This window comes from Panthera pardus, unplaced genomic scaffold (assembly GCF_024362965.1).
Source record: "Panthera pardus isolate Hobbes unplaced genomic scaffold, ASM2436296v1 HiC_scaffold_8, whole genome shotgun sequence".
Lineage (NCBI taxonomy): Eukaryota > Metazoa > Chordata > Mammalia > Carnivora > Felidae > Panthera > Panthera pardus.
The window spans coordinates 150,301,395-150,323,343 of NW_026527013.1; the positions used below are offsets into that span (position 1 = coordinate 150,301,395).

The 21,949-nt window shown below is 40.8% G+C and overlaps 1 protein-coding gene across 2 annotated transcripts in view; it reads left to right on the plus strand.

Annotated features, from left to right (window-relative positions):
• The first annotated feature begins 5,494 nt into the window (after positions 1 to 5,494).
• Positions 5,495 to 21,949, plus strand: part of NUP205 (nucleoporin 205) — an 85,540-nt gene continuing 69,085 nt past the window's right edge. For both annotated transcript variants that reach the window (XR_008420169.1, XM_053896879.1), the window contains exons 1-7: positions 5,495 to 5,624; positions 13,398 to 13,540; positions 14,759 to 14,930; positions 17,588 to 17,732; positions 18,118 to 18,277; positions 18,710 to 18,938; positions 21,519 to 21,683. Coding sequence is in view for 1 of the 2 variants with exons in the window: in XM_053896879.1 (XP_053752854.1) it covers positions 5,597 to 5,624; positions 13,398 to 13,540; positions 14,759 to 14,930; positions 17,588 to 17,732; positions 18,118 to 18,277; positions 18,710 to 18,938; positions 21,519 to 21,683 (1,042 nt within the window). In the remaining variant the exon portion in view is untranslated. The remainder of the gene's footprint in view (positions 5,625 to 13,397; positions 13,541 to 14,758; positions 14,931 to 17,587; positions 17,733 to 18,117; positions 18,278 to 18,709; positions 18,939 to 21,518; positions 21,684 to 21,949) is intronic.

The window sequence follows — 21,949 nt, forward strand, 5'->3', positions numbered from 1 at the left end:
CAGGCTCCAGGCTCTGAGCAGTCAGCACAGAGCCCGACGCAGGGCTCGAACTCACATACCGCGAGATCGTGACCTGAGCCGAAGTCAGACGCTTAACCGACTGAGCCACCCAGGCGCCCCTCATCTATATTTCTAAGCCTTGTCAAGAGAAGTTGTTGCAGCCCAGTAAATACTAAACCCTTGCCACTTTTTCACTGATCTGTTCCCCCCATTTCCCACCCCCATACACTTTCAAGATCATACAAAATCCTATCAAGTGCTACCTCCTTCATGTAATTTTACCTAGTTTTCATTTTCCAGAGTCCAAATAAGAGATAACTGTCCTTATTTTAAGATCTCAAAGCACTTAGTGTATACATTTAAAACTCAACTAGTTGGGACACTGAGGGACGTGACAAGTAGATCAGTTTAACTAGGGCACAGGGACGCCTGGGTGGCTGTCAGTTAAGCCATCCGACTTCGGCTCAGGTCATCATCTCATGGTTCGTGAGTTCAAGCTCCAAATCGGGTTCTTTACTGTCCTTGTGGAGCCTGCTTCCGATCATCTGTCTCCCTCTCTCTGCTCCTCCCCACCTTTCAAAAATAACCATTAAAAATTTTTTTTTTTTTTAACTGGGACACAGTCCTTACCCCAACCCCAAAGAAACCACATTGTTTATACTTGCTGCATGCCTCCACTTTTGCAGTGGATTTTTTAAAAGATTTTATTTTATTTTTTGAGTAATCTGTACACCCGATGTGGGGCTTAAACTCACAACCCAAGTGAGATCAAGAGTTGAATGTTCTACTGACTCACCAGCCGGGCACCCCTGCAGTGCACTTTTGGTTAAACTAGTTTTTAGTCATTTACTGTGCCTCCCTTTAGCATTTATTTTGCCTTAGAAATAGTTTATTTTTATTTTACAATTTTAATTTAATTTTATTATTTTTAAAGTTAATTTCTTTTGAGAGAGACAGAGACAGCACGAGTGGGGAAGGGGCAGAGAGAGAGGGCGAGAGAATCCCAAACGAGCTCCTCACTGTCGGCACAGTTTGACAAGGGGCTCAAACTCATGACACTGAAATTACGACCTGAGCCAAAACCAAGTTGCTTCACCAACTGAGCCACCCAGGTGCCCCATCATTTTTTTTTAATTTGAGAGAGAGAGAGAGAGAGAGAGAGAGCATAAGCGGGGGACAGGGGCAAAGAGAGAGAAGAGAGAGAGAGAGAGAATCCCAAGCAGGCTCCATCCTCAGCATGGAGCCCGACATGGGCCTCAATCCCACGACCCTGGGATCATGAGCTGAGCTGAAATCAAGAGTCAGATGCTCAACCGATTGAGCCACCCAGGTGTCCCCAAAAGCTCATACTTTGAATGGATGAGTGTATAATTCATTTTCTCTTTGTCACTGCTCCCCTACTCCCCCAGGTCTTCCCCCCTCTCTGTCTTTCCCATCTGTGTCTCCTCTTCTAGCTTCTGTCTGTTTGCCCTTCTCTCACCCTACTTGGCATTTCAGGGCCAGCTCCGAAATCAAGAGCGAGACACGCAACCAGTTGAGCCACCCAGGCACCCACCCCTGTGCCAGGCACATTCTAAACACTTTACAAATAAGCTTGTTGAAAACTTGGGGTGCCTGGGTGGCTCAGTCGGTTAAGCATCCGACTTCGGCTCAGGTCACGATCTTGCAGTTTGTGGGTTCGAGCCCCGCGTCGGGCTCTGTGCTGACAGCTCGGGGCCTGGAGCCTGCTTCAGATTCTGTGTCTCTTTCTCTCTCTGCCCCTCCCCCACTTGTGCTCTGTCTCTCTTTATCAAAAATAAATAAAATATTAAAAAAAAGAGAAAACTCTTCAGTGAGGTTACTAATATTATCATCCCCATTTAGAGTTGGGAAAAATGATTCAATAAGGAGGGCTTCACAGGTCAGTGAGGGAAACCGAACTTGAGGCCAAGAAACCTGGCTCTAGGGTCTGTACTATTAACCACAATTATATGTGCCTTCTTTTTATTCCGGTAGATCACAGAAGCATGAGGCTCTGCAAATTGTCTTTTTCTGAATGTAACTGCAAGCCAGAGATGTGGCAGGAGCAGGGAACCTAAATATAAGAAGACACAGTTGTTGCTCTCTAGGAGTAAATCAGTTGTGTATTGAACATAAACCATAAAAGTGGAGCTTAAAACAATAGCTGTTCACTTACAATTCTGGAATCTGGGCTGGGCTCGCTGACCCTGTTGCAGTCAGCTGGTGGCTCAGCTAGGACTGGAGGAACCAAGATGGCCTTATTTGCATCTGGCGTCTCAGTGGGGATAACGGGAACAGGTGGAGGCTGGCTCGGCTTCTCTACTCTCTCCACTCGTGGTCTTTCATCCTCAAGGAGGAGAGTTCAGCTCTCCGTTTTGATGTTCAGGGCACCAAAAGAGGAAAAGTTGAAGCAGCAACACCTCTTAAATCCTTGGAACTTGCCCAACATCGCTTCCAATGCTTTTTTTTTGGCCCAAGCAACTCTTAAGGCCCACCCAGATTCGGTTTGGCAGAAGATTACACACTAGCTTGAATTCAGGGATGTGTGATTCATTGGGGGCCTTTTAGTAACCATCTTCTGCAAGGAGCTAACAGTTTTAGTGGAGAGACAATCGTCATAGCACATCGGACTATGATAGGGGTGGTTAAGAGTGCAATACGGATGTAGGGAAAGAAATGCCTAGATTCATTGGTGGAATCAAAGGTAGCACAGGGAAGCAGAATTAACACAGGCCCTCAGCCTTGGAAGACGGGTTATATTTGGGGAGTTAATCTAGTGGGTGGTCAAAGGATAGGGAAGGAAGGGCATTCCAAACATATAGAACAGCAGGTGCAAAGATATTCCTATGTGGTACAAGGAAGCATGGTCTATGGGGAAATAGAAAATAGTTCAGAATGATCAGCAAAAAGAGCTTGAGGAAGAGTGAGGATGAGGAGGTTGAAGAAGGAAGCTGAATCAGATCAGGAAGTGGCATGAGTACCTTGCTGAGAAGTTTTCAAGGGACGTGTGGCTGGCCCAGTGGGTAGACAGGGTCCTGAGTTCAAGCCCCATGTTGGGCATGGAGCCTACCTTAAAAAAATCCAGAAGTTTTCAAATATTACTCTTAGGTGATAGGTCATTGATTAATTTTGATTAGAGCAAGTACATAATCTGATTTGTGTATTTGAAAATCAATTTGACGTCCATGAGAGGAGGATGAGATGGAAATCAGGAAGACCCGTGAGAAGGCTATTGCAAAATACAAGTGTAAGGAGCTTGACCCGAATAGAACAATGGCAACAGGGTGCAGAGCAAAGAAAAAGGGTTCCAGAAATATCTATGAGATAGAATGAATAGGATTTGGCCATTGAAGGAAACATACAGAATGACTCCCAGATTTCTGACCTTGGCAATCGACTGGATACAGGTGGCAGAATTTTCAGAGGAAAGTGCTAATTTGAGTTTCAGATTAATTGATTCTGAGATGGCCGTGTGACAATCAGTAGACATGTGAAGTTGACATGCTTGATATACAAATCTGAAGCCCAGGAGAGGGGACTGAACTACAGATTCAAATACAGAATTCAGCAGTGAACAGCTGGTAGTAAGAAGCCATAAGGTTTCCCAGAGAAAGCATGTGGAATGAGGAAACAAGCTTGGGGAATGACAGAAAGAGCTACATCTAATGGGTGAGAGGAGGAAGAGAAGTCCACATAGGAAACATGAAAAGAACTAGAAAGATAGGACGAAAACCAGCAGGTACCCCATAAGTCAAGGAGAAATAGAATTTCTAAGAAACTCTTGGGGTGCCTGGGTGGCTCAGTTGGTTAAGCGTCTGACTTCTGCTTAGGTCATGATCTCATGGTTCTTGGGTTCGAGCCCTGCATCGGGCTCTGTGCTGACAGCTCAGAGCCTGGAGCCTGCTGCGGATTCTGTGTCTCCTTCTCTCTCTGCCCCTCCCTGCCTCACACTGTTGTTTCCCTCTCAAAAATAAACATTAAAGAAACAAAAGAATTTCTAAGAAATTCATAAAAGTGCCCATGGAATTAGTTGACCATCAGTGACCACACTGAGAGCAGTTGTAGGAGAGCTATGATGGCAATATCCCAATATCCCAATTGCTATGGATTGAGGAACCTGTGAAAGAATCCTTGTAAGTGTGATGGTGGGTGGGAGGAGTTGCGGGAAGTTGAAGTGTTTCTTCATCGAAAGCAAAGTGATCTACTTAGAGGGAAGTGTGTGGGCATGCAGGGAGGAGGGGGGTTTGTAATAGTTGTGCTGAGAGAGAAAAATCTTTAAATGCCACTTTGCCAAGTTTCTGCTCAATATTTTTCTCACTTTCACGCTAAACTTCGGGAAATATCGCTTTGCCTTTTCATTCTCTCTTCCCCTTCACTCCTTAAAACCACTTTGATGGTAGTCTGGCATCTGTGTCTATATATAAACAATGACTTTCAAACAACTCATCAGTGACTTTTGTGTTCCACCTAATGTACATTGTGTCACTGAATACTATTTGTTCAAAAGAATGAATATGTCTGCTTTGATTGTGTCTACGTTATGTAATTCTGATTTCCAACAGTGAAATAGAAATATAAACTCTTATTTCCTCCCAGCCTCAGTGGAATGCTAGAGGAGTTGACAAACTGAAATTGTAAGGCATGTGGAACATCTCTGAGAGAAGCAGCTATAATTACACCATTTACCTAGCGGGATTGTTTAGGGGATTAAATGAGATGACATAATAATTATTACCTTGTCCAATAATGTCAAATTTGTAATAAACATCTGGCATATGATAGTAAATGGTAATGACTATATTTTAATTTGAAAATAAGCAAACTAAAATTTAATAATTGAAAAAAGATCCAGATATTTGGGGGTGCTGAGGTAGAAAAATATTTGGTATTTATGAGATGATCTGTCTGGAAATTTCTTCAAAAATATATCTTGTGTTAGGGGTGGAGTACAGGAATTGGCCACGTGATTGAAGCTGGGCGTTCGTTATTCTACTTTTGTATACGTTTGAAAATGTCATAATGAAAAGTTATCATTTGTTTCACTTTGATTTGTTTCAGTCTATGCAACTACGTTGACGCAGTCTGCTTGACATATTGAAATGTAATGAAAACCTAGTTTGTAACTGATCAAATAAATGGCTTTTTTAGATTTAGATACCTTGCACCCCACTACACTCCTCAAAGTAAGAGAGAGATGCAAGGAATATTTCATTTGACATAGAGATAACGACTTGAGTTTACGGCTTTTTTAATATCATAAAGAGCCGTAATTTCAATAATTAGCCTTATGATGCGCTTAAACTTCATTTATCATTAAAAAGAAACTACAAGTCCCAGAATGCACTGCACGACTAACGTCATATCGAGGACTTCGCGTCTCGGAACGGGTTGCCCTCGCCAAACTTGAATGAGAATATCGCGGCGAAAATTGACATATGTGACCTAGGGCAGATTTTTAAGTCTTCGTCCGCCGGAGTGTGTCGAGCGTGACATTCCGAGACAGCGTGGTACCTCTCTGTTCAGGCATAGCTTTGGGCAGCCTCACCCTTTTCTGGGGCTTCCGTGCGGCAGGAGGGCTCCGTTAGTGGCCTCCAAGATGGCGACGCTGTTGGCGGTAAATTCGGGTAAGGGCAACCGGGGCAGAAGGGAAACGGTGGGGCAGGGCAACGTCCGTCTTCAGGGAGAGATCCGGACTGTGAGGTTCCTCGCAGTCCAGGCCTCCACTTTGGGATGGTGTCTGCTCTTCCCTCGCTCTGGGCCTAGAGTCCCACCCCTCTCCAGTTTGAATGGCGCGCGTCGGCGCTGCGGCTCCAGTCCTCGAGTTGGGGTTTTAGGGTGGAGGCAAGGAGGCTTGGTCCACTGGAACCCGGCGTTCAGTCTCTTGCGGCCCGGGGCTGAGCCTTGTTCCTTCAACTCCCCACTCCATTTTGTGTCGGTGGCCCGGATTTCGCCAAGATACGCAAGTCTCCGGCAGTGAGGCCGGAGGACCCGAGATAATATCAGTCAGGAGCGCAGGCTGAAAGCTAGCACCTCAGAAGGCAGCGCAGCCCCTCAGGGATGTTGAGCGGTCCTGTTGGAAGGGAGGATCTTGGATTATGAAGTCTGCAATCTGGAAGGTGGCTGGGGCGGGGGTGCCACGGACTCAGCAGATGACTCCCAGCTCTGCGCATGTGGCGCGCGCCCCCGTATACCTCTGCCTTTGGAGCAGATCTTCTGGGCGGGATAGAATCCAGAAGGTAGTAAAAGGAGCTCCGGAAGATTTGGGGTGGGTTCTCTTTTGGTGATTCTCAACTTTGGGCGGTACCGCCTCCAGAGTCTTTTGAAAGAGTTGGGTGCATTTTGATTGTAACAATTCCTGGCGCCTAATGGGCGGGGCAAGGATGCCCAAAATCCTGCCCAGGGTAGAGAGGTTCTGAAAACGGAGAATTTCCTGCCCAGAATGAGGTGCAGTTAGCTTCTTCGGTTTAATTAAGAGCGTTTTCTGTGTGGTAAGTGCTAGTAGAGAATCTCACTCGAGTGAGATTTACTGGGCCCTTTTTCTTTTCCTGTCTTGCAGTCTTTTTTTTTGGTGTATGTGTGGGGGTGCTCGTTCTACTTTCCACAGGACTGATATCCTTGTAAAGTTGTCTAAATTTGAGTTTTTCAAATCAAACCATTTCAGAAACACGGTCATAAATTATTTTATAATGATGAAGGATTGTGTTTGTTGAGCACCTGGTATGTCCCAGTCACTGTACTATGTATCCTATTTGCATTGTCTCATTTAGTCCGTTTTGTACACCTGTGGGGTAGCTGCTGTTAAATACAGATTGGGAAATAAAGGCTTAGGGTGTTTAATTTCCCCAAGGTTGTACAACAAATGATGGTAAGCCAGTCTTAGGTACTTAAACTACAAGTGCAACCTAATTCATTTTATTACATCAAGTTTATATGTATATGGATGCTGGTAATGAAGTTCTGTTCTTAATATTGCTGTCCCAGTCTCCTACCCAGATGTAATCATAAAAGCAGGGCTTGCATGTTGTATGTGTGGTTATATCCCTTCTTTAGTACATGTCCCAAGTTACTATCAGTAAACATAAATCATTGAAGAAAGGAGGAAAAGGAGTTACCCACTAATGCAAAGAGTATACATTGTATAATAAGGACTTGTGACAGAAGTGGGTAATTGACACCATAGAAAAGAAACATTTTTCACAGCCAATAGTCAGAATAAATTATATATATATATATATTATATATATGTATGTATATGCATATATGTGTATATAAACAGCCATAGATGTATGAGTGGGATAAACAAAATGTAGTATATACCTGGAATGGGATATGATTTGCCCTTCAAAAGGAAATCCTGTCACATGCTACAACATGGATAAACCCTTCAGGACGTTCTGTTAAGTGAAATAAGCCAGTCACAAAAATAAATACTGTATGATTCCATCTGTATTTGGTATCTAAAGTAGTCAAATCTCACAGAAACAAAGAATGTTAGTTACCTGAGGGAAAGGGGAAATGGAGAGTTGTTAAACCGGTAGAGTTTCAGTTGTGCAAGATAAAAAAGATCTGTACATCTGTTGTAGAACAGTGTGAATGCCCTTAACAGTACTGAGCTGTACACTTAAAGATGTTTCAGATTGCAGATTGTGCGTTAGGTGTTTTTTACCCCACATGCGTGCACGTGCGCTCACACACACACACACACACACACACGTCACACAGACGTAGACAGGGAAAAATAGAGGTTGTAGAGTCTAAGACCTGTGCTTGAGTTGCAGCTGCATGATTTGCTGGTATTGTGACCTGCATCCTCCCAGCTGAGTGGTCGTACAGGCTTATCGTAAGCAACCAGGCCTTCTGTGGCAGTCTGGTCACCCCCGTCCTGTTCAGAGCAGTGACTAGTTCGGACCTTTTCCATCCTCTTGAAATCTGTAACTTCCGTCTGACCCCTCAGCCTCCTAGTCACAAACAAAATAGAAGCCAATAGGCATGAGCTCTCTGTTCACCCCCAAGCCTAGAAACCTAGATATATCTGTACCCTTTTTAGCCATTTCCCTGTATCTAAGTTAAATCCCACCTTTTATGCCCTTCTCCCTATTACTCTTCTCTTTCCATTTACCTTCCCTTTTGATCTTTTTTCTTTACCCCCTCTGGCCACTGGCAGTCATTGGCTAGCCCCTTTTGATCTTGATCTCATGCCTCCTTCCATTTACCGTCCTCTTACTCTTTTTCACAGTTAGACCTTACAAGATATTTGTCACTATTCACTGGTACCATTTCCATACCCCTTCTTCCTCTACTCACTCCAGTCTCTTCCCGTCCTCCTAAACAGCTCTCAGTAAGGTTAACTTGCCTTTCTGTTTCACTAAGCACTAAGCAGACCTTTAAAGTCTTTATCTTGTTTGATCTTTTAGGGTGTAGACCAACATCCTTAACATGGGCTAGGGACATCTGCTTGCTGTGCTGGTTGCCTCCCTTACCTACCCTTGTTTTCTGAACTCTAGCGCTTGGCTTGTTCGCTTCTTTGGGAGTGCAGTGTACCCTTTTACCATGGGAACCCACGCTGTCCTCTCTTCTGGAATGCATGTCTTTACCTCCTACCCTTCAGTTAACTCCATTCTTCATCTTCAGATTTTGTCCTAATCATCACTTACTCAAGGAATCCTTCCCTTCCCTGACCTCCTTGACCAGGTCAGGTTCCTCAATTTCTGTGATCTCTTGCCCTGGGTACCTCTCCTTCATCACACTTGGCCGCGTTCGACATTACCCTTATGTCTGGCTACATGATTACTGTGTTTGGTGCCTACACTGTAAGCTCACCAGTACCTGGTACATGATAAATGAGTGAATAAATGTGATTTGCTGATGTAAATGATTTCCTTACTACATAAGTAGTAATTTGGAAGAATTTATAGCCTCTTTTCATTTGTAATCACAGAAAGATATTTATGAAAATTAGCCAACGAAAGACAAACCAGTGAAAACTCTTTGTTGCACTTACCTTCTGTGGTGGATTGATGTTAATGACCAACTAAGGATGCCAGTAGACATGAGGTTTTTGGTAGATTTTTGACCAGTTAATGGATTCCTCCTTGTCTCCTAAAAGGGGGGCAGTTTTTCTCTAGAACTCAGTCAGCTTATAATGGCTAAGTATGCTTAATACAAAGAAATTTATTGGTTCTTCAGAGGTTCTGTTGTATATTAAGTGTTGACTTTTAGAAAAGAGAATGTACTTTTGTCAGCTCTTTGTTAGAATTTTTATTTATTTATTTATTTATTATTTTTTTAATGTTTATTTTGGGGTGGGGGAGGGGCAGAGAGCAAGGGAGACACAGAATCCAAAGCAGGCTCCAGGTTCTGAGCTGTCAGCAGCCAGCCTGACGCAGGGCCGGAACCCACAACCATGAGAACATGACCTGAGCTGAAGCCTGATGCTTAACTGACTGAGCCACCCAGGGGCCCCGATTTTTTTTCAATGAATTAATTTATTTTGAGAGAGAGGGAGGGAGTGGCAGAGAGCGTGAGAGAGAGAGTCCCAAGTAGGCTCTGTGCTGTCAGTGTGGAGCCCAACATGGGGCCCAAACTCACAAACCATGAGATCATGAAATGAACTGAAATCAAGAGTTGGATGTTCAACCCACTGAGCCACCCAGGCACCTCTGTCAGAATTTTTAAATACCTGTGGTTAAGCAGATTTCAAGTTGGCCTAGAGTCATTTTTGATGCCTTTTTTTTTTTTTTTTTTTTTACAGATTTTACTTTTAAATATTTCTATACCTAACAGGTGACTCAGACTCACTACCCTGAAATCAAGAGTCACATACTCAACTGACTGAGCCAACCAGGCACCCCTTGATACCTTTCTTTTGTACCCTGTGCCCATCAGTTACCAGTTCTGGCTCTTCTAACAGGCCGCCTTTTCTTTTGGTTTGACTGCCCTCATCCTACTTTTAGGTTGCATCACCTTATTAGCGGCTTACCCACCACTCATCCTTGGTTTCTGACACTCGGTGTTCTACTTAATCCAGCAACCACACCAGTGCCCTGTACTATGAGTTTTGTGTTGTCACGTACTACTTGAAACTTTTTCTACTTACTAATAGGAAAAATTCCATCTTGGCCTGGAATCTGAGGCTCAAACCTACTCTATCCTTTGCAGGTATCGAGAGCTAAGAAAATGATCTCTAGGGGAGTCAGCTAGTCATCAGCCAACTAGTACCTCACTATGGTCTACAGGATTTAGGGGTTGGGTTCTCGTTTTGGCAGGCCTGAGCTCTTATTTGTTAGTGTATCCAGAGTTGATTGGATCCTAGTCATTGATTTTCTCTAATCAGACTCAGAAAAGACAGATATGTAAACTAGTATTTCAATCTATTGATCTTTTTTTTTTAATTTTTTTTTTTAACATTTATTTATTTTTGAGACAGAGAGAGACAGAGCATGAACGGGGGAGGGGCAGAGAGAGAGGGAGACACAGAATCGGAAGCAGGCTCCGAGCCATCAGCCCAGAGCCCGACGCGGGGCTCGAACCCACGGACCGCGAGATCGTGACCTGAGCCGAAGTCGGATGCTTAACCAACTGAGCCACCCAGGCGCCCCTCAATCTATTGATCTTTAATGAGAAGTGTATCTGCATGGGTACTCATGTTGGTTGGTCAGCACAGCTTTTACTCTAGAAATTTACATAATAAATGATATTTTTTAATCAGAAGATTGTCAAGAATAGAAGCAAAGCAGGGAGTGGACTGATTACTCTTAATGTGAGGTCTAGACCTGCTGATTCCCATCTCCCACATCCCCACACCAAAGACCTATGGCTTCCTGCCCTCCCCTTCAGATTAGGTTAGCCTAGGTTCTCCCTTTTATATGTTCTCCTAGCAGTTCTCCATCATCTTTTATTATATTGATGATTGTATTTTGAATTCTGTGCTTAATGTCTTCCTCTGTGTCAATCTCTGAGTTCCATGAGGACTGGCATACTGTCTATCTTGCTTGGTCTGTAGTCCCTGGCACATAGGAAGTCCTCAGTAAATACTTGTTGAGTGAATGAATGATGTGGTTTGACCATTTTAGTCTATTCTTCACCATGCACATTTTCCCCCTTAAAAGAATTTTCCCAATGCATTGTCTTTTTATGACAATATTGCTTATCCTACAGTGAACATTTAACACATTTAATTAGGTTGCATTATCATGCCATCTTACTTCCCTGGTAGGTTTGTTTGGATTTGTGCTTTCTCAGAGAGAAGTTAAACATGTTTACAGTTCAGGCTATAGATTAGTTCCACGTTTCTGGAGTGACTGACTGGTTTTGACTAGTTTCCTTTTCAGAGTCTTTATAAACACATATGGGCACCATATCTGATTGTTTACAAACAGAAACTTGGGTCTTCAGGGAGTGTTATTCAAACAGTGGGTCTAAAATATATTTCATGAATTTCATAAGTTTATTTCATGAATAAAATAACATGATACAAAATATCAGAGTGCACGGATTGAATGAATATTAGTATTTTATATACAACTTTTCAGTTTTATGTAGTTACTGGGTTGAGATATGGAATATTTCTTACCGTGGGTTCTAGTCACAAAAGTTTGAAAGCCGTTACTCTTTAATTCCACTATGGCTCTTTGAATTCTCTTTTACACTTTTGCACCTGCCTTTGAGCCTTAGCTCCTGCTTTCTCTTGGCTGTGCTTTGTTACCCAGATTTTCCCCAAATTGCTGCACAAGTGCAGCCATCCCTTAGAAATTCTTGACCATCATTTTGATCTTTTGAAATTCTTATTTTTTTGTGTCAGCAATGATATTCCCTTTTTTGTACTATTGTTATTGAGATTTTTCACTTATGTATGCTCTGTCTCCAGAATTTGATTTTGAGGTTTTTTTAAAAAAATGTTTTGTTAACTTTATTCATTTTTGAGAGACAGAGAGAGACAGCATGAGTGGGGAAGGGGCAGAGAGAGAGGGAGACACAGAATCTGAAACAGGCTCCAGGCTCTGAGCTGTCAGCACAGAGCCCGACGCGAGGCTCAAACTCACGAACTGCGAGATCATGACCTGAGCCGAAGTCGGATGCTCAACCAACTGAGCCACCCAGGCGCCCCTGATTTTGAGTTTTTAAAGATCAGATTGTTTCTCCTGTCCCCTATAATATTTTATTGTTTATTTATGGGCTGAAACATTTTTAGATAAGACATTTTTAGATAAGTGAATTTGGCTGAGTTTAGATGAATTTGCCTAGGTATGTCTAGATATGATCTTAATTTCACTTACCAGATGTGTCAGAAATACCTATATTTATTTCAGACATTTTCATTTTCCACGTATTAGGTATGGAAGTAATATAGTTTAGTAGTTAAGGCACATTCTGATGACAAACTGCCAGGGTTCATAATCCATGTATCCAGTGTGTCCCTGGGTGAGTTTCTTGCCCCCTCTGCCTCAATTTCCACATCTATAAAATGGAAGAAGACAGAGTGCTGACCTCATAGTGTTCTGAAATAAAATAATCCGCGGAAAGAGCTCAGAACCACGCTCAGTAGCACATGGCAAAAACTCAGTATTACTTATATAAATTTACAAAAGTGTTCCATATTTATGTTTTTAAAAAAACATTTTAAATTTTTAAAAAAAAATTAAAAAAAAATTTTTTTAATGTTTATTTTATTTTTCAGAGAGAAAGAGAGACAGACAGAGGGTGAGCAGAGGAGGGTCAGAGAGAGAGTGAGACACATAATCTAAAGCAGGCCCCAGGCTCTGAGCTGTCAGCACAGAGCCTGACGCGGGGCTCGAACTCACAAACTGTGAGATCATGACCTGAGTTGAAGTCGGACACTTAACTGACTGAGCCACTCAGGCGCCCCTCTGTGTTGTTTTTTAATAGCTAGTGTCCTAGCCAAAATAAACTGCCTTTTTTTTTTTTTTTTTGAGCTGCTAAGTTTTACAAAATCTGATCTTTAGTCCCTACTCCTGCTTTTATTTGGATGATAGGGATTTGTATTTATTGAATGCCTATGATATGCCAGTCACTGTAATGTGTGTTTTACCTAGTTTATCTCATTTAATCCCTTTGCCCCTATGATGTAGATATCATCTAGTGAGGTTATGTCCTTGCTCCGTGTCATACAGCTAATAAAGTGGGAAAACCATAGCAGATATTCCACTTTCAAGTTGGGATTTACTTTATGTTACATTAAGCTAGACAAAATGATGCTTATATTGTTTTTGAGAAATCTGATACGTGTGCTTGTATATTAATGTTTGGTTTATATGTCTAACTCTGCATATTTAAAAGTAGCTGTGATGAGTGTGACTGAAATATGTAGACAGCAACCTTATGTTATTTTCCACATGTGTGTCATATTTGATGCTGGTTTTATCGATTTTTTCTTGAAGCTGCTAGTCTGTGGGGTCCGTACAAAGACATTTGGCAAACAGTGGGAAATGCTCTTTGGAGAAGACAACCTGAAGCTGTCCACCTTCTTGACATGATCTTGAAGAAACACAAACCTGACTTCATCTCACTGTTCAGAAACCCAGTAGGAAATTTTCTTTTTTGCTTCTTGGATATGCTTTTGTACTTGTCCTAGTCCACTGATTCAAGTTTTCTCTAAAACTGTAATTTTTCCTAGGAGCAGTTATTATCTTCTTTTTGTTCTCCATAGAAGTTAATATGTATTTATCTCTAGCCAGGAGATATCTTAGTAATATTTGAATGCAATTTATAAAGTGTAGTATATTCCAGAATTGTGAGTGTCCTTGGAATTTCTGACGTATAGTTAATATATCTAAGCTCAGTAAGATTGATTATTTTGTTTATTTCCAGGTACACTTTCAACATTTTAACTCTTCATAATGTTATGTAAGTTGTGTTAGCTGAACTAATGAATTCCTGTGTGTTTACTCACTGCATCTTGAAATCCCTTTCAACCAGGGAGAGAATACTTTAGTGTAGGGAATTCTTATTTGGAAATTCCTTTCCTTGCTGTTTGATAATTTTCTTTTGTAGACTAACAAGAACTGTTTGTCTTACCAGAAATGACCTTTTGCTTTTTAGCTTTTTTTTTTTTTTTCTCTCTTTAGTAGAAAGAGCCCTACCCTGAGAGCCAGTTGAGCTGAGTTCCAGTCTTGGCTCTACCACTAGAGTTGTAGGACAGGGAGGTCACCTGACTTACCTGGGCATCAGCTTTTCCATCTGTTAATAGAGGAGTTGGATTTAAATGTCCTATGTGGCCTTCTTCCAGATATAAATTTCTAAGACTGTGATCCATCAAATAATTCTATACTATATGTTATTTGTTAACTATCTGAACCAAGTAAGAATTTTTTTGGGAATAAGACTACATTTTACATAATATACTAATAAACTATCACTAGCCCTACTGATTGATTCAACAATTCCTGTATATATTTGTTATTTCCCTCTTGAAGACCTTATGTTTTTATTTATTAAATGTATAACTGGAAAAGTTTCTTACAGACTTGAAAAATAGTATACTGTTTGTGCTTTCTCAAAATTTTGTATTTCAGAGGTTAGCAGGGGCAATTATTGAGAAGGTAGTAATAGCGTAAAGTGCTGGAACAAATAGGAAGTGTTACCTCATAAAGGTCTAATTGTAGATCGTCTGATAAACAGTACTTCTTTTGTCACATGACCAATCTACCTTATCATGAATTAACTTCTCTAGGTAATAATTAAGACCTTGTCTCCAGGATACTATTTCATCACCTGATTTTATTTATTTTTGCCATTGTAGCCAAAAAATGTCCAGCAACATGAAAAGGTTCAGAAAGCCAGTACAGAGGGAGTCGCCATCCAGGGTCAACAGGGGACCCGACTTCTTCCTGAACAGCTCATTAAAGAAGCCTTTATCCTTAGTGACCTTTTTGATATTGGAGAATTGGCAGCTGTTGAGCTTCTCCTCGCCGGTAGGTTGACATTTAATTGACCCTATGGTAAGGGAGGACAGAACTATAAAGTCATTTGCTCAGGATTTATAGTGTTGTATCATTTAGGTTCCAGAGTAGTTTCTAAGGATGCAGTTTATTCGAAAAGCCATATTCAAAACATCTCCTTTTGTTTATCTTTGACTAATGGGAAGGCTTTAGTGACTGAAGTTGTGAAAGGTAATTTAACTGTTGTAAGATAGGCTTTTACATGGTAATTTACTAGCAAAGAATCATTGGCTCATCTCACAAATTTTATAGCACAAAGAATTTATTGTCATAGAATGAGTAAGAAAGAAAGGTCACTGCTTTTTTGGAGTTTCTTTTTGAGGTGGGGGGGGTTCAGATAAGCGAATGGGTTAAAAATAAGAATTTTAATAATACTACTAGGAAGAAAATAAAACAAGGCAATGGGCTATAGAGAGATGGGGGACTGCTAGAGGGCAACTCTAAATAGGGTATTTAGAGAAGGCTTCTCTGGGACATATGACCTGAGACCTCCATGATGATAGGGTACTAGAGTTGTTGGTGACCCAGACAGACCAAGCAGCAAGTGCTTGAGGTGAGGCCAAAGGCACACTGTAGAATAAAAAGACCATGGATAGAAGGATGCAGGAGCCTCACAAAGACGGGGAGAGTGAGGGAGGGTAAGGAGAGAGCAGGAATTAGATCACATTCAGTCTTGCAGGCAAGGAAAATTATTTGGATTTTATTCTAATTGATTGTGATGGAAAGTTGCTGACAGGGGCTTTAAGCAGAAGAGTTACATAATCCAGAAAAAATTTGAAATTATTTCTCTGGCTGCTATATAGAGAAAAAGTTGAAATTTCCATAAAGTAAGCAATTCATTTTCATTATAGCAGAGGAGCCTTGTGAAGAAGCCTCGTGGGCATTTTAAAAATTTTTTTATTTTTCAAAATTTACATCCAAATCAGTTAGCATATAGTGCAACAGTGATTTCAGGAGTAGATTCCTTAGTGCCCCTTACCCATTTAGCCCATCCCTTCTCCCACAACCCCTCCTGTAATCCTCAGTTTGTTCTCCATATTTATGAGTCTCTTCTGTTTTGTCCCCCTCCCTGTTTTTATATTATTTTTGTTTCCCTTCCCTTGTGTTCATCTGTTTTGTCTCTTAAAGTCCTTATATGAGTGAAGTCATATGATGTTTGTCTTTCTCTGACTAATTTCACTTAGCATAATACCCCCCAGTTCCATGCACGTAGTTGCAAATGGCAAGATTTCATTCTTTTTGATTGCCGAGTAATACTCCATTGTATATATACATATATCTATATACCACATCTTCTTTATCCATTCATCCATCGATGGACATTTGGGCTCTTTCCATACTTTGGCTATTGTTGACGGTGCTGCTATAAACATGGGGGTGCATGTGTCCCTTCGAAACAGCACACCTGTATTCGGTGGATAAATGCCTAGTAGTGCAATTGCTGGGTCGTAGGGTAGTTCTATTTTTAGTTTTTTGAGGAACCTCCATACTGTTTTCCAGAGTGGCTACACCAGCTTGCATTCTCATGGGCATTTTAATTGAAAAAGTTTCATATGTTTAAAGATGTCATGTGGCTTCCAAAATCCTTTTTGACCTAAGGCTGCATTAAAAGTAGTACGGTATTGAGAATGAGGAAGGTAGTTTTTCCATTCTGTGATGGAAATGTTAACTGGATATGCTTGACTTTTAGTTTAACTCAGAACTTTGATTTAACATTTATTTTATTTTTACCATGGGCCAGGCACTGTGTTAAGGCTTCAGGAAGAGAAGCATGAATAAAACAACTAGTGTGAATGAGCTCATAGTCTAGTAACTGGGAAAGACATGGGGACAAATAATTATGACACAATTAGGTGCATTAATGCCGGTTTATGCAAGATTTAGTGATGGTCCAGAGGCAAAGAGATTAAATTGAATTGACCTCAGGGTGTACAGAGAAGTCTTCATAAAGATCATGCGGCCTAAGGTAGGTGTTGAAATATGAGTAGGCACATGTTGAGTAGAATAGGTGTGCATTCAGGAGGACGAAGGGCATCCAGGCACAAGAAATGGCCTGCACAGAAGTGTGAAGCAGTGAAATGAATTTGGGGACGAGAGAGAGTGGACTGATTGTGCTACGGGGAAAAGACAATCTTAGGAAATGAAACTGAAACTAAAAAAGACAAAGTGGAAATTACTCAAAAGAGAGCAGTTAAAACGGTGAGGGAACTGGAAACAGGAAAAGTTAATTTTCAGAGAAAACTTGAGGGGAAGAAACGTCCAAATATTGGAAAGATTTCATGTGAAAGAGGGTAAAATGGGCATTAAACAACATTGGATTCAGTGGACAGTAGTGAGACCAAAAGATTGTTCCCCAGCACATAGAAATCAGAGATAAAGGTGAGATTGAGCGTTTGGGAAATGGTGAATTCCGTTACTGCCAGTGTCCTGGCACAAGTTGGATGGCCTCTTGTAGATGTTAGGGAAGAAGGAAAACAGTAGACGGGTGTTTGAAGTAGAGGACCCTTAGGGCCCCTTGAACCCCGAGGTCCTGTGATTTCTTTGAACTGAACATTGGTATAGTCATTTTGGTCTCATCCTAAACACACATGTGTGTATTTACTAAATTGTTTCTCAACTCCCTTTTCTAGGAGAGCACCAACAGCCCCATTTTCCTGGTCTCACCAGAGGACTAGTAGCTGTTCTTTTATACTGGGATGGAAAGCGGTGCATTGCAAATTCCCTGAAAGCCTTGATACAGTCTAGACGAGGAAAGACGTGGACCCTTGAACTCAGGTCTGTTTGCTTCTTAGGATTTCAAGGCTTTATTAAAAATTATCTGAAGATTTATTAATTTATTATTAGAAATAAGGTAAATTTCTCCTTCCAGTATGTATAATTTAAGTAAGATATGTAACATAGCCGAGCAATAAATACTTCCTTATTCTGTAAAGAATAACAGATTAAAGCTGCTTTATTTTGTTAACAAAAAAGAAGTATGCTTAGAAGTTTATTGATGCCTAGTTATCTAGAAAGAACTAAAAGAGCTGGGTTATAATTCATCCTGTTTTGTCCAGTAATGTAACATTATTGTCAACAGCATTTGCTATATCTGTAAGGTGAAGAAGTGTATGCATTACCGTTCATTGTAACTTTCTCTATTGATTTCTTTTCGTTACAGTCCAGAGCTGGTTTCCATGACAACACGCTTTACAGATGAACTGATGGAGCAAGGATTGACTTATAAAGTGCTTACTCTGGTGTCACAGATTGATGTGAACAATGAGTTTGAGAAGCTACAGCGGGAGAGAGGTTTGGGCAGTGAAAAACATCGAAAAGAGGCAAGGGTTCACTGAGATCTGTTCATGGGTTGTCTATGTCAGGTCTCGGGCAGAAAAGTCATGACGATTAGAACAATTAGAACGTGGGCATAGAAAATTGCTAACGTACGTTAAAATGTGTAGGCATCTGTGTCCAAAATTGGCTTGTAGCTGTTTTCACTTCTTTCTAGTCACTTATATGCTGTTGTAGCTCTTTTCCTGGAATGAACTCTTCAAGAAATTGGTCATCCCATAACAGAGCTTGGAACGTAAAATGAGGAATTAACAGTAGGGTTTGTTTAGAATTCCAGAAGTGACAGGTTAGGGTCACTTGTGGATTCAGATAGATTTATTTAGTTGCTTAGCTTTGGAAAAGGTAGTTTACACTTTTGGAAGACGACCGGGTTTCACTGTGATTTATGTGTACTAACAATCATACATTTTTCTTTCTAGGTTTCTGATCTTATCAAGGAGTGCAGGCAGTCTCTGGCAGAAAGCCTTTTTGCCTGGGCTTGTCAGTCACCTTTAGGCAAAGATGACACTCTGCTTCTTATTGGACATTTGGAAAAAGTGACAGTTGAGGCTAATGGTTCATTGGATGCAGTGAATCTGGCTCTTCTTATGGCGCTTCTGTACTGCTTTGATATCAGTTTTATAGAACAAAGCACAGAGGAACGAGATGGTATTGGATTTTATACCTATTAATACATTTACTTTTTTAAAAATGAGATTAAATTATGGAGATAACATTTAAGAAGGGCAGTATTTTAACTAACGTAAGAAATTGTACATTTTATTCCTGTATTTATTCCCGTGTGTGCAGTTCATCCATATTTGAGTATTTACATAAAAGATGACATTTAAAAAATTCTGCGCTCTGTTAGATGTCTTTATTGTCCTTTTCAGTTTTGGAATAGGAAAGTGATAAAGATTACGCAATATATGTTCATGAGTTCTCCATGCGTAATTTACGTAATTGCTTGTTTCTTTACATTTTATTCACATTTCAGACCTTTCATGAAAACATTCTAGGGGAGGGTAACTATCATTTTTAGTAATATATCATCTTTGATTTATGTTGTCTCTGAAGTATATAAAATTTTTACTTGGTGACCTTATTCATAATTACTGCTTAGAAAAGAGGATCTCAAAAATGATTCCTGCAGAGGAAGATTATTGCCCTTAGCGTCACAGGTGTTTATAGTTATTCTAACAGTTATCCCCTGTCTACTTTTGACCGTATTGTTGGCATCTTTCAATAGGTAGGTATGTAGGGAGAATAGACCTTTTCCACTCATCTTTGGTGGCCATCCTTAGACATTAGGGAAGGCTTATGGAAGGCATAAGTACTCCTTTCCTCCAATCGGATTGTCACACGGTGCTTTGAGCGCCACAAAAAGAGTGGTGCCTGTGCTCGTATAGGAATGCTGCCACTTAAGGCATTGGTCAGATTTCCTGTATTGAATGAAATGAAGCACAGAATTAAGTGGGGGCAAGCTGTGTTCATGGAACCTTGTAAGTGGTACTTGCAGCAGCGAAATGAAATGCCTGGAAAGTTTCATAGGCTAGGATGTAAGGTTTTTGTATTAGGTTGTAATTTTATGAATTTAGGATGCTGATGATTGACTCATTTTAATTGTGATTTCTTGTTGGTCGTTCTGTATATGTTTGATTAATAAATGGGAGAAGTGAATTATTAGCGCATGTATAATAGTAGACAGAAACTTTCAAACTACAGGAAATTAAAGAATGTGTTCTTGGTTAAAGATTGGGAACCACTAGGGCACCTGGGTGGCTCAGTAGGTTGAGCATCTGACTTCAGCTCAGGTCATGATCTTGCAGTCCAAGAGTCTGAGCCCCACATCAAGCTCGCTGCGCTGAAGCCGCTATCAGCACAGAACCCGCTTCAGACCCTCTGTCCGCCTCTCTCCCACTGTGCGTGCACTCTCTTTCTCAAAAATAAACATTAAGAAATAAAAGAAATATGGTACGCCTGGGTGGCTCAGTCGGTTGAGCATCCGTCTGCAGCTCAGGTCATGATCTTGGTGTCCGTGAGTTCGAGCCCCACGTTGGGCTCTGTGCTGAAAGCTCAGAGCCTGGAGCCTTGGTTCAGATTCTGTGTCTCCCTCTCTCTCTGCACCTCCCCTGCTTGCACTCTGTCTCTCTCTCTGAAAAATAAATAAACGTTAAAAAAAAAAAATATTAAAGATTGGGAACCACTGACATCAAAAGGAAGGACAAGAAAATAAGTAAAATAAAGTCTTAGGTGTCAGTGGTGTTTCCCATTTTAGATTTTTAAAAAATTTTTATTGTTTTTGAGAGAGAGTTTACAAGTGGGGGAAGAGCAGAGAGAGAGGGGAACAGAGGATCCAAAGCGGGCTCCGTGCTGACAGCAGCCAGTCCGATGTGGGGCTCGAACTCACGAACGTGAGATCATGACCTGGGCCAAAGTCGGACGCTCAACCAACTGAACCACCCAGACTTCTTGGAGAGAGAGAGAGCAGAGGAGGGGCAGAGAAAGAGGGAGAGAGAGAATCTTAAGCAGGTTCCACACCCCCGTGCAGCCTGACTCAAGGCTCAATTTCACAACCTCCCATTTTACATTAATTCAGAATCCTATGCTTGTTTGAAATACCAGAGTATGAACTGTAAATAGAAAATCACTTACTTATTATTTAGCAATTTCATTTGTTATAATCACAGTCGATGCTTGTTTGCAATTTGAATTCTTGTTTTGGTCTGTTTTTGCTTGATATTTTAATGTAGGCATTTATTTATGTAGTAAAATTCTTTTTTTTTTTTTTTAAAGATTTTACTTTTAAGTTATCTCTACATCCATCAGGGGCCTCGAATTCATAACCCCGAGATCAAGAGTTGCCTGCATTACTGATCGAGCCAGCCAGGCACCCCAAATTCTATCTTTTTTGATCTTTAAATTGCATTGATTTTAGAATTTATATGCAGAAAAACTGAGTGGCTTTTTAACTGTTTTAAGAAATTTTTATAGTATACTTATAAAAAACCAGTGAAAAAAGAGTTAAAATTTAGAATTATTGTCAATTGCCTCTTTCAGTATTAGTTTGTATAGAATTTTTACAGTGTATTTTTTGGTTTGTCGAACACAAACACTATTTTTTGGTTAGTCATAATTCTTTGATAATTCATTGAACTCCGATTTCCTGATCTTTAGCCATCATTCCTATGTATCAAAAGTGAGGATTTCTGTACTTGTTGGTATAGTGGTCTATTTTTGTGTTTTCAGATATGATTCATCAGCTTCCACTATTGACAGAAAGACAATACATTGCAACAATTCACTCCCGCCTTCAAGACTCACAGCTTTGGAAACTGCCTGGGCTGCAGGCCACGGTTCGACTTGCCTGGGCATTGGCACTGAGAGGAATATCTCAGCTACCTGATGTGACAGGTAAATTGATTGTAGGTAACTCTCTTATGAGAAAGAACGTGTCAACTTGAGTGGTATGTTACCTTTGACATATAAGCATGAGCATAGGAAGATATCTGGAGTTGTATTAAATGAAGCTTTGGCATGTGGTAAAATACAGACTTTTTTTGTCCTGGTCTCCCAAAAAGAAATTTTATGAAATATGGTTTCCCTTTCTTGGAACCAGTGACAATGCTCTTAGTTTCTTTTTTCCCTTAAGAGTGTAAAATTTTGAGGGGCACCTGGGT